At 41.4% G+C, this 10146-nt stretch overlaps 1 protein-coding gene across 1 annotated transcript in view; it reads left to right on the top strand.

Moving 5' to 3' along the window:
* PPP4R4 (protein phosphatase 4 regulatory subunit 4) overlaps positions 1–10146 on the top strand; it is a 195802-nt gene that overhangs the window by 142937 nt on the left and 42719 nt on the right. Inside the window, exons 11-14 of the mRNA XM_019519907.1 lie at positions 1393–1512; positions 5296–5373; positions 7751–7834; positions 9976–10110. Of these exons, the coding sequence (XP_019375452.1) occupies positions 1393–1512; positions 5296–5373; positions 7751–7834; positions 9976–10110 (417 nt within the window). The remainder of the gene's footprint in view (positions 1–1392; positions 1513–5295; positions 5374–7750; positions 7835–9975; positions 10111–10146) is intronic.

Below are 10146 nucleotides of genomic sequence, written 5' to 3'. Positions count from 1 at the left end.
GAGCCCTCAGAGGTCCTAATCGCTGTTGCTACAGCTGGTGAGTGTGGGTTTTTTGGTTTTTGGGGTTTTTTGGTTTTTGTTTTTTTTTTTTTTTAAGTGCTGGGAGGCTGGGGCTGGGTAGGTGTTGGGGCCGGGCAGGGCAGCCATGGGGACTTCTCCCATGGCTCCCCCTGCCCAGGGAGAGCCAGGTCCAGTCAGAGGAGCCATGAGAGAACCCGCAGCCGCCCAGCTGTGCCTGCCTCTCCCTAGCTGAACCGAATCTCTGAATCAGCGCCAAAACAGCATTGAAACTCCAAAACAGAGCTGGCCAAATTGAAATGGAACAGTGATCAGAAACACCAAAAAAAATTACTATACTCTGAAATGGCCTAATCCAAAACCAAAACAAAACATAGCTGTTTCACACAGCCCTGTTATGTCTGCAGTTTCAGACTGGCTTTGTTGCTTCCCAAATAAGTATTTTGTTTGTTTTAAAACTCATATCAAAATTTCAGCTAATTCATGGAAACTTTAAAACCTTTTTAGGAAAATGTGTAAAATTCTGCACAGTATGGTAGAATTAAATGAGAAATGGGACCCTGTGCTTGGTAGCCACATATAGGTATGTAGTTGTGGAAGCAGTCTAAGCATGTTAAAGCAGTCTGTCATCGAGTTCATCATGTAATCTACATTTGCCTGAGATAAAGTAGTTAAGAAATTTACATGTGATGCTATGTTTACGAGGGGCTCAGGAGACTGCATATGGTAACTGTCTCACTACATTGGCATTCTTAGGCAAGAAGAAAGTAAATACTAAAATACTATTGGGTTTTATCCAGTAGTAAATTTCTGTACACTGCATCACTTAGCTCAGTGGTTTCCAAACTGTGGTATGATTACCACCAATGGTATGCAGACAGCCTGTCAGTGGTACATGTTAACAGATTTATTATAGTTACTTTATATGACAAAAATTTGCTAGTGGTACTCAAGGTTGACCTGAAAATGTTGCTGGTGGTACTTAAGGCTATACCATTTTAAACTGGTGGTGCGCAATCTGTCAGAGTTTTTGGGAATTGTTGGTTAGCTCATGTCCTCAGAAAAGCAGCACGTCCGGAAGACAGCCCCCAGGGTACAGTTGGGATGCATCAGCCCAGTCCTGATTTGTGGCACAAATTAATCCTAGGGAATACAAGCTCCCTAAAATGTTCCAAAGTGGATTGCCTTTTCTGATCCCTTATTTGGTGAGGGTCAATTTGTTGTGCAATCAGCCACTTCAAAAGTGTTCTGCAGCCACGCATGTGGGTCACAGCATGGACGTAGGTGAGAAGTGATCCCCGAGCTAGCTGAAGTCCCAAACAGTTTGGCTTATTAATCCATTTGGGTTAAAGATTATATCTTTTTGTTCCATAGGCAATGATTGTTTTTGTGGATCCAAAAAATTTCCATTTGGAACTATACTCCACGTTCTTCTGTCTTTGTCATGACCCTGAAGTGCCAGTCAGATATACTATGGCTGTTGGCTTCTATGAAGTAAGTCCAGAAAGTTTCTTTGTTAATACTGCAGTTATGAGTTGGCTTTTTTTATATTACATTTCTTTAATGGTACTTTGCCTAAGTTCTCATTTATGGTATTTTATCTTAGTTAAAAATAACTGAGATCAAGAGAAGTGTTTGCATTATTTGGTTTCTATTTTTTTTGTAATATGGGATACAAATACTTGGTTGAAGATTAGATAAATACAAGGAGAAGAATGGAAAGTGAAGGAGACAAGGATGGGGAAAAGATGCTGATGCCTTTCTCTAGAGCTGTATGGGATATGGCACTAACTGGCAGAATGGCCAAAATAGCTGTAAGCACTGGCCTAAGCTAAACATTGAATTTAAGATGCCAAGACTTAAAACTGTATAGAAATGAAAGAAGTATGTGCATTTTAATTACTCATTTGGATTCAGGTAGCTGCTATATTGTTTTATTATAGGTATCTGTTTATAGTCTTGTAGATATTCCTGACTTTTTTTTCCTTTAAAAAAAATCCGCATATTGGGGATTCATCTAAATGAGCTCAACCTTCTTTACTGTAAACACATGTCTCAGGCCAACCCAGGAGTTAGCTGCTGTAATCACCATTTTACTGATGGCCAAATGAGTCTGAGGGTGTAAGTTATGTGGGCTGCAAACAGATGTCACATTTATCCCCAGGATAAAGTGTAAGAAACTTTCCTGGATAAGAGGTGGTAATAGCTTATCCCAGGATATTGTGAAGTATACCTGTACAGGTATCCCAAGACTGTATGATTGAATCCATGGCAGGAAAGCGTTGTGGCATTCAGTTGCTCACTAAAATTCTGATTAGAAGGACAATGTGTGTGTATGCTAATTCTGGGATATTTTTATTTCAGGATAAATTTAGGTATAACTTATTCAGGGACAGTTGTAATTTAGGTATAACTTATTCAGGGACAATTGTATTCTTATCCTTGTTGAAAATGTTACTTTGGTTTTACTTTAGATTCTACCACAGTATCTTATACTCTTGTTTTCACAGTGTTGCTTTAACAGGAAATAATCCAAGCTTAGCAGTTGTCATTTTATACTTAGAACTATAATTCAGCAAAATCCTATGGAGTTGAAATGTTTCAACTCCAATATGATTTTAAAATGATGATTGAATATAGCCAACAAAATAGTTTTAGTTCTGTAAATGGAACTGGTGAAATTTTACTAAAATGTTGTGTATATTCAGTTTTGGTTAAGTTCTTGTATCGCCACCATAAATAATCAAATATAGGTCAGCCAGCTATAAGTAATTTATGGTGTTACTGCAAGTTGGGCGTATATTTGATGAATTCTGTGTAACTTTTTCCTAGAAGAAGTAAATAACCTTCTTCTTAGCTGGAGTTAAACTCTTGGTCTGAATATGAATCAAAGTCCAGTCTTTGAAGGAACCTGTGATATAACATACATGGCTAAGATGTCAGATCCATGTGGCTTTTCTCTTGCATTGTTATTTTACAGTAGGGCTGTGCGAAATTTCGCCACCAGTTTTGTTTCGACGCTCTTTTGACTCATTTTGAGATTGAAACAGCGAAATTGAAATGAAACAGATATTGTCAAAACAGCCTTGAAACAAAACGAGACAAGTTGAAACGTTTTGCCGTTCCCACACAGTTTCGACATTTCCCCCATAAGCTATAATAGGGAAACTCAAAACAACCTTTACCTGTTGTCATTTCTCGCCTGATTTGGATGAAACTTGCAGGAATGGTAGACCCTTCTAAGGGAATAAAGCCTGCAAAGTTACAAGGAGATAGCTGCAGGGGGTTCAGGGAAACTGCACCCCAAAGTCTTGAAAGCAAAACTCATGTCACGTGTATGTGTTAAGCCACAGTGGGGTCAAAACTGCAAGTATGCGAGCCCCTGCAGAGGCCACAAAGCCTGCAGAGTTTCAAGGTGCAGGGGTTTGTGGAAAACTGTACCTCAAGCTGTGGACAAGCAAAACTTGTGACATGGGTGATAGTGTGCGCTAAGGTGCAGCAGGATGAAAGCTGCAGGCCTGCTAGTCCATGCTGCGGCCAAAAAGCCTGCCAGCTGTTAAGGAAATAGATGCAGGGATTCTGGGTTCTGGGGCCCTGCCCCCCCAGCTGCTGACAGGCAAAACTCATGACCTAGTGCTTGTTATGTATGTACTAACCTATTATGTATGTACCTAACTACAGACACTAGTATATGGTTATATGCGAGGAGGATACATGAATATCTATATCACTATCCCCATGTATAGAGACAGAGAGAGAGGGATAGTAATAGGATCACTGTGTTAATGATGGTGTGTATTATATACACACACTATCTGCATATTGGTATACACACATCCTTATTGGATACATCTCTGTACAGTTTCAGAGTAGTCAATAACCCCATCAGGGCAATCCCCTGTTCTCAATATTACATTATTTTACACCAAAGATCCGATAATCTCCCCTAGAACTGAACGGATGTCTTGCAGTGCTTCCTGAACCACAACCTGCTGTAGGGGAGGAGGAAGCCTCACAGGGGCACATTGCCATGTTGTGCAGCTCCAGGAAGGGCATACCTGAACACACACACAGTGTCACCCACCCGTGTCACAGGTTTTGCCTGCCTGCAGCCAGAGGTGCAGGGCCCCAGAACCCAGAATTCCTGCACCTATCTCCTTAACAGCTCGTAGGCTTTGTGGCCCCAGCAAGGACTAGCAGGCCTGCAGCTTTCATCCTGCTGTGCCTTAGCATGTCACAGATGTCACATGTTTTGCTTGTCCACAGCTTGAGGTACAGTTTTCCGCAAACCCCTGCACCTATCTCCTTGAAACTTCGCAGGCTTTGTGGCCTCCGCAGGGGCTCACACGCCTGCGGGTTTTGACCCCGCTGTTGCTTAACACATACACGTGCCATGAGTTTTGCTTTCACGACTTTGGGGTGCAGTTTCCCCGAACTCCCTGCAGCTCTCTCCTTGTCACTTTGCATACTTCATTCCCTCAGAAGGGTCTACCATTCCTGCAAGTTTCATCCAAAGCAGGCGAGAAATGACCAAGTTTATAGGCTGTTTTAAACTTCCTCATTATAGCCTATGGATGAAACGTCAAAACAGCGTTGAAATGGCGAAACTGTTTAGTTGAAACGGAACAGAACAGTGGTTTCGAATCGAAACAGAATTCGAAATGGAATGCTGTTCTGTCGAAACGCAAGTCAAAATGGAATGGTGCCATTTTGCACGGCCTTATTCTACAGTACAATATTATTAATTGTTTTGACATTGACATCAGGCTTTTTGCAAAACTGTATATATGATTTATGAATTTAATAAAAAAGGTTCACAGATGTAGATTGAGCAGTGGGAAACTCCAGCAGCAAAAGTCAGAGAGGCCTGCCTCAGGATTGCAGTTCACTTTAAACTGACTTTTATTTCAAGTCAGCAGGCTGACTACTCCACTGCCATGACAATGTATAGGAAACTTTTTTTCTGGGTATCTTCAGTGGTATCTTCTAAAAATATTTTTGGAATGCAGAAATTAGAAAAGAAAGCCCTTGTTAATCCAATCTCAATGGTATATTTTGCAATTAGACAATAGCTTGGGTGTTCATTTTTATATGCTACTTATATAAGCAGTGCTTTAGGCTAACAGTAAGAAAGTACGTAACTCCTTGATTGTTGTCAGTAGAGATTTGCCTTGCATTCTTGTCTTGTATTCCAACCTTGTTAAAATATACCTTATTTAACTGCTGTGGTTCCTTCAGACTGAAGTATGTTTTTGTTTGTGCATCCTGGTTTTTTAGGTTGCTAAGATTTTAAATTCGGGTGTGTATGCAATACACAAAGAACTAGTAACGCTATTACAGGATGAGTCACTGGAGGTAACATAATCTTATTTGCTCTTCCCTTCCTTTGTTTATATTGATGCTTAAGGCCAATATAATGTAATGCACCATGATAATAAATACATGAAATGATTGCTATCTTTTACTTCTGTTTCACATAATTACTTCTGTACTATGTCCTTGGTGTTAATTGGAGGTGTCACTCATGAGGTCATCCTGCTCTAACTGCTCCTGTATGTGTGTACAATAAAATCTCTGGTACCTGGCATTTAACTAACCAGAAATGCCATTAACCGGAATTTCTGGCCAGCCAGCAGTGGCTGTTGTCACCCACTATCCTGCAATGCCACAGCACGCTGCTGCCCCTCCCATGCAAAAATGGGAGTGAATGGTTTGAGAATGTTATAGCTCAGGAGTGCCACGGATGTAGTTTTGGCATACCTCAAACTCTTTGTATAGATCCAAGGAACATTATGTTGATACTTTTGAAGGGGCTGATCATTGAAATATAGAGGAGAGCAAACCTATAATATTTAAATTAAGTAAGCCCCACCCTGTTTTATCAGGTTTATCAGAATTTCATTTTAAAAAGTTCTGCTTTGGGATGTGTAGTGTGCGTGTGGAGACTTATAGCGTGTACCCTGCCCCCACACAAGCAATGGATCAGTGTTAAGATCCAAGAGGTGGAGTTGTTTCACTTAAACTTTTCCTTTTACCCAGAGAAATGTAATTTTTATATATCAGTGGTTAAATACATTGTGTTCCAAACAGTACTTGGAATAGAGCTTGGAAGCTTCAGGCAAATCGTCTAAGGTTTTTATCGTCTTAGGCTTTATGTACAGGCAAACTCTAACCATATTGCAGGAATGTCATGAGACATGATTTTATATTGAAGTGGACAAATGATTACAGGGAGAAAAAAATGACGGATTGGGTCCTGGTCTGGTAAGGTGCTTAAATAATTTCAGTTCTCAGTGGTGAGCAGGAAGTGCTATTGACTTCTTTGGATTTATTTCAGCATCTAGGCTCAGGTTTTATGTAGGACCCTGAGTCAATTTGAAAACTAGGTGGTGATTTTGGGGGGGAAGGGGAGTCTCAATTTTTGAGTATCTAGGTTGACATATCTGAAAAGCATCTGACTTTCCAAAGAAGGTGCTTATAACATAAAAAAATCAGGCTTTCATGGCGTGTTAAGTTGGGCACCCAAAAGAGTGTCTCAGATCCAACCGTTGCATTTATGGTTAACTGTGTAACAGAAGTTGGAGTTTGACTATGGAGAATGGGGATGAAGATGTCTAGACCTGATTTAGGACTTGTCCCTATCGTACACGTAATAAGATCTTTGTAGTTTTGTTTTTAGATGTCCCAGGCTTTCCATACTGGTTACTTTGTTGTGTAATATTTTAGTCTAGGCATGGGTACCGCAAGTGGCACAGGCAATTTCTGTGCATGGCATGCAGCAGACTTGGGGAGGGGACAGATAGCACAGTGACAGATAGGACAGGGAGTAGAAAACAGAGCACCATATCAGGCAGGGAGCACAGGACAGAAAGCAGAGCAACATATTAAGTAAGGAAGAGGGATCAGAGTGGCACTCATGGAGAGTGTGTGGCTGATTTGTTGGGGGAGGGGAAGGGAGGATGCAGGAAGGGGAGGGCACAGTTGTTCTGGCAGCAGCACCTCTAGCCAAGTTCTGGAGCCAGAGCCTGAATCAGAGCTGCTGCCACTGCCACTCCTGCTACCAGGACAGACTGAGGCCAGAACAACCATGCTTTGTAGCTGGCTGGAGAGAATCCAGAGCCCTGCCAGAACTGAAGGGTAGCGATTCAGTAAAAGGAGGTAGGCAGGGGGGAAATGGGGAGATTGGGGTGTTGGCGGGGGGAGGCAGAGGTGGGAGGGAGCAGGCATCAGCTTTGGCTCCAACACCAACCTTGAGTCAGAGCTGCAACAGCTGCCTCCTCCTCCTGGTGCCTTGCACTCGAATCGAATACAAGGGGCTCTTTCCCCATGTTAAACAGGGGGGGACCTCATCTTGTATTCAAGTAAGTAGTCATCCTTTTTTATATTTGAAATTCTTACAAAACTATGAAATGCAGGGCTTCATGAGGAAAATACTGTTTAAATATCTTGCATTCTGAATAACATTGTGACCATAAAGTAGGTACAATTCTAGGTTATAGTTTTATTTTTCTGAATTTGAAACTCCAGCCATTTTATATATAATATTGCCTGTGAACTTTAATATCATCACTACACACAAAAAAGTGGACTTGATTCTCCTTGCATATACACTGGTGTAATGTAGCAGTAACAGCACAGAGTCAGTAGAGACATACTAGCTTTTAACTGTGTGCGAGAAAGACCAGGCCAGGTGAATGTACAAACATGATTTACCTTGCATTTTTTCAAATAGGTATTAGATGCACTAATAGGTCACCTTCCTGAAATCCTTGAACTTATGACTACTGTTGGAGAAAACAGTGGATCAGAAAGCAAGGTGAGTATCTAAATACAAATGGGGCTAATAGTAAAGTTATTTTACATATGCAATACACAATTGAATCCCAAAGTCTATGTATAGACTGTACAAGGGCACAGGAACAGATCTTTTTATGCTGAATCTGAAACCTGCCATTTTTGTATGTTTAATTACTCTTGCTCTCTCTTCTTTCCCTCCTTGTATATGTAGTGCAGGTCTGGAATGTAGTCCTGTATGTATGTTTTCTGAGAGAGAGAGAAATTTGAAAGCCTTTATGTCCACTACAAAATAGAAACTTCTTACCTTTTGTCTAAATACAACATTGTTTACAAAATGGATCACATTTTCAAAGTCACTAATTTGAACAATAGTTGTGCATGCATCTTGGAACACTTGGTTTCATGCTCAGAGAGCAGCTTTTTGTCTAACGTATATTAATGTTTGCACATGAGTAAGGCAGCACACAACTGCCATTTTTAAACAACTGCTTTTAGGTGAAAGGATGGTTCTTGCTTTTCACATCACTGAGCCAGGACTTGGGACACTTGGGTCCAGTTTCTTGTTTTACCACTGACCGCCCTCTGTGACCAGTGATTCTCAGCCAGGCTGCTGGGTCACTGTGGGGTGCTTACCAGATCCTTTGAAGGGTAAGCCATGATGTGTGAGGAGATAAGTAGATAAACACAGGCTTAGACTTTCCCATGCCTGGATGATTCCCCACCCTCACTGCCCAGCCTCTCTGCAAAGAGGTAAGCACTGTAATATATACATTAGGTTTTAGGTTTTAAAATTGAGTGTCACTCAGTTCACAAAAGTTTATGAAGGGTTGCCTCAAGTCCAAAACAGTTGAGGACCACTGCATTAGACCAGGGGTGCTTAGCCTGTGGCCCATGGTCCCAGTGCAGCCTGTGGAGCCATCCCATCTGGCATGTGGGGCTCCCCGCAGGTTAAAGAATTTGGCAGTGGGGGAGCAGTGACCATTAATACAGCCACACTTCCCCATTGCTAAATTCCCAAGCCCCATGTAATGGGTTGGAACCAGGTTACGCACCCCCTCCTCCCTGCCCCGATGAGGCCAGGCCATGTCCCCTTCCCCTTTGTAGGGCTGGGTTGGGGCTGCCTCCTCCCCTAGTGGGGCCAGATGGTGTCTGCTGCCCCTCCCACTGTGGGTGCTTGATTGGGGCCACTAGCTGGACTGCCAGCAGACTGCCCAGCTGACCCACCGGGTAAGAAGACCACCTTATATGATTAAATTAACCTTTTGATGCATGAGATTCCCCATTCATAGGATGGGGAACCCCTCACAGAGTGTTTTGAAGGAAAATTTATTGATATTTTGGGGCACATTTGTAATCTAGTGGCAGAGGCTACCTAAGACCATGAATGCATGAATATATTTTACATAAATAGAAACTCAAAAATAAGTCACAATTTAAAACTGTAAATTCACATAGCAAGAGTAATGCAAGACAAGGGAATTAATTATCCTGCTCTCCTTGTGGCTTGGGAAGTCTCAACTGGACTGATGTTTCTTAGAATATAGAAAGGCTTGGAAAATGGTGTAGAACTGTAACTTGTCTCTGCTTCATAGTTTTAAAGCCCGCTTCTACTTTCAACTATTTTTAATTGGGTAGGACAGAATGCCGCCTTTGAGAATAACTGGTGCAAAGAAGTATCAGCTTTCAAGTGATAACGTACTTAACAGATTCTGTGAAACTCATGAATTTCAGAGCATATGAGTTTTAGTATCTGTTGGAGTAAGCTGCTGCCTATGAAAGCTTATGCCTAATGAACTGATTAGTCTCTGAAGTGCCACCTTGCCTGGCCTTCTGCCTGACTCCACACTAACATGGCTAATCACCTCTCTCTGTTTTTATGTAATGGAGTTAAACCAACATCATTGTTTTACCTGGCATTTAGCTTAGGCTGTGTCTCCTCCTTTCTCAGACTTCAGCAAGGAACTTTGTGCTCGATAGCTTATCTGACATCTCTGCTATTTATATAGTTGGTCCAATAAAAGATATTACCAAGGGAACTTGGGGTTCTTTCCAGCCCTGTGTTTTCATGATTTGTATAAATTCATTTTAGGCTTAAATTATTTATGTGCCTTGGTGACTTAGGATTTTAAATTCTTCTAATATTTCTATTTTATATTTTAGTTATTGACTGTCCCTGACTTGATTCCAGCGCTAACAACAGCAGAACAGAGAGCAGCAACCTCTTTAAAGTGGAGAACTCATGAGAAGTTACTACAAAAATATGCATGCCTGCCTCATATCATATCGAGTGATCAGATTTATTACCGTTTTCTGCACAGAATGTTGACAATC

Source organism: Gavialis gangeticus, unplaced genomic scaffold (genome assembly GCF_001723915.1).
Source record: "Gavialis gangeticus isolate Ggan-Ray unplaced genomic scaffold, GavGan_comp1, whole genome shotgun sequence".
Classification (NCBI taxonomy): Eukaryota; Metazoa; Chordata; order Crocodylia; family Gavialidae; genus Gavialis; species Gavialis gangeticus.
This window is presented reverse-complemented; position numbering and strand designations above follow the sequence as displayed.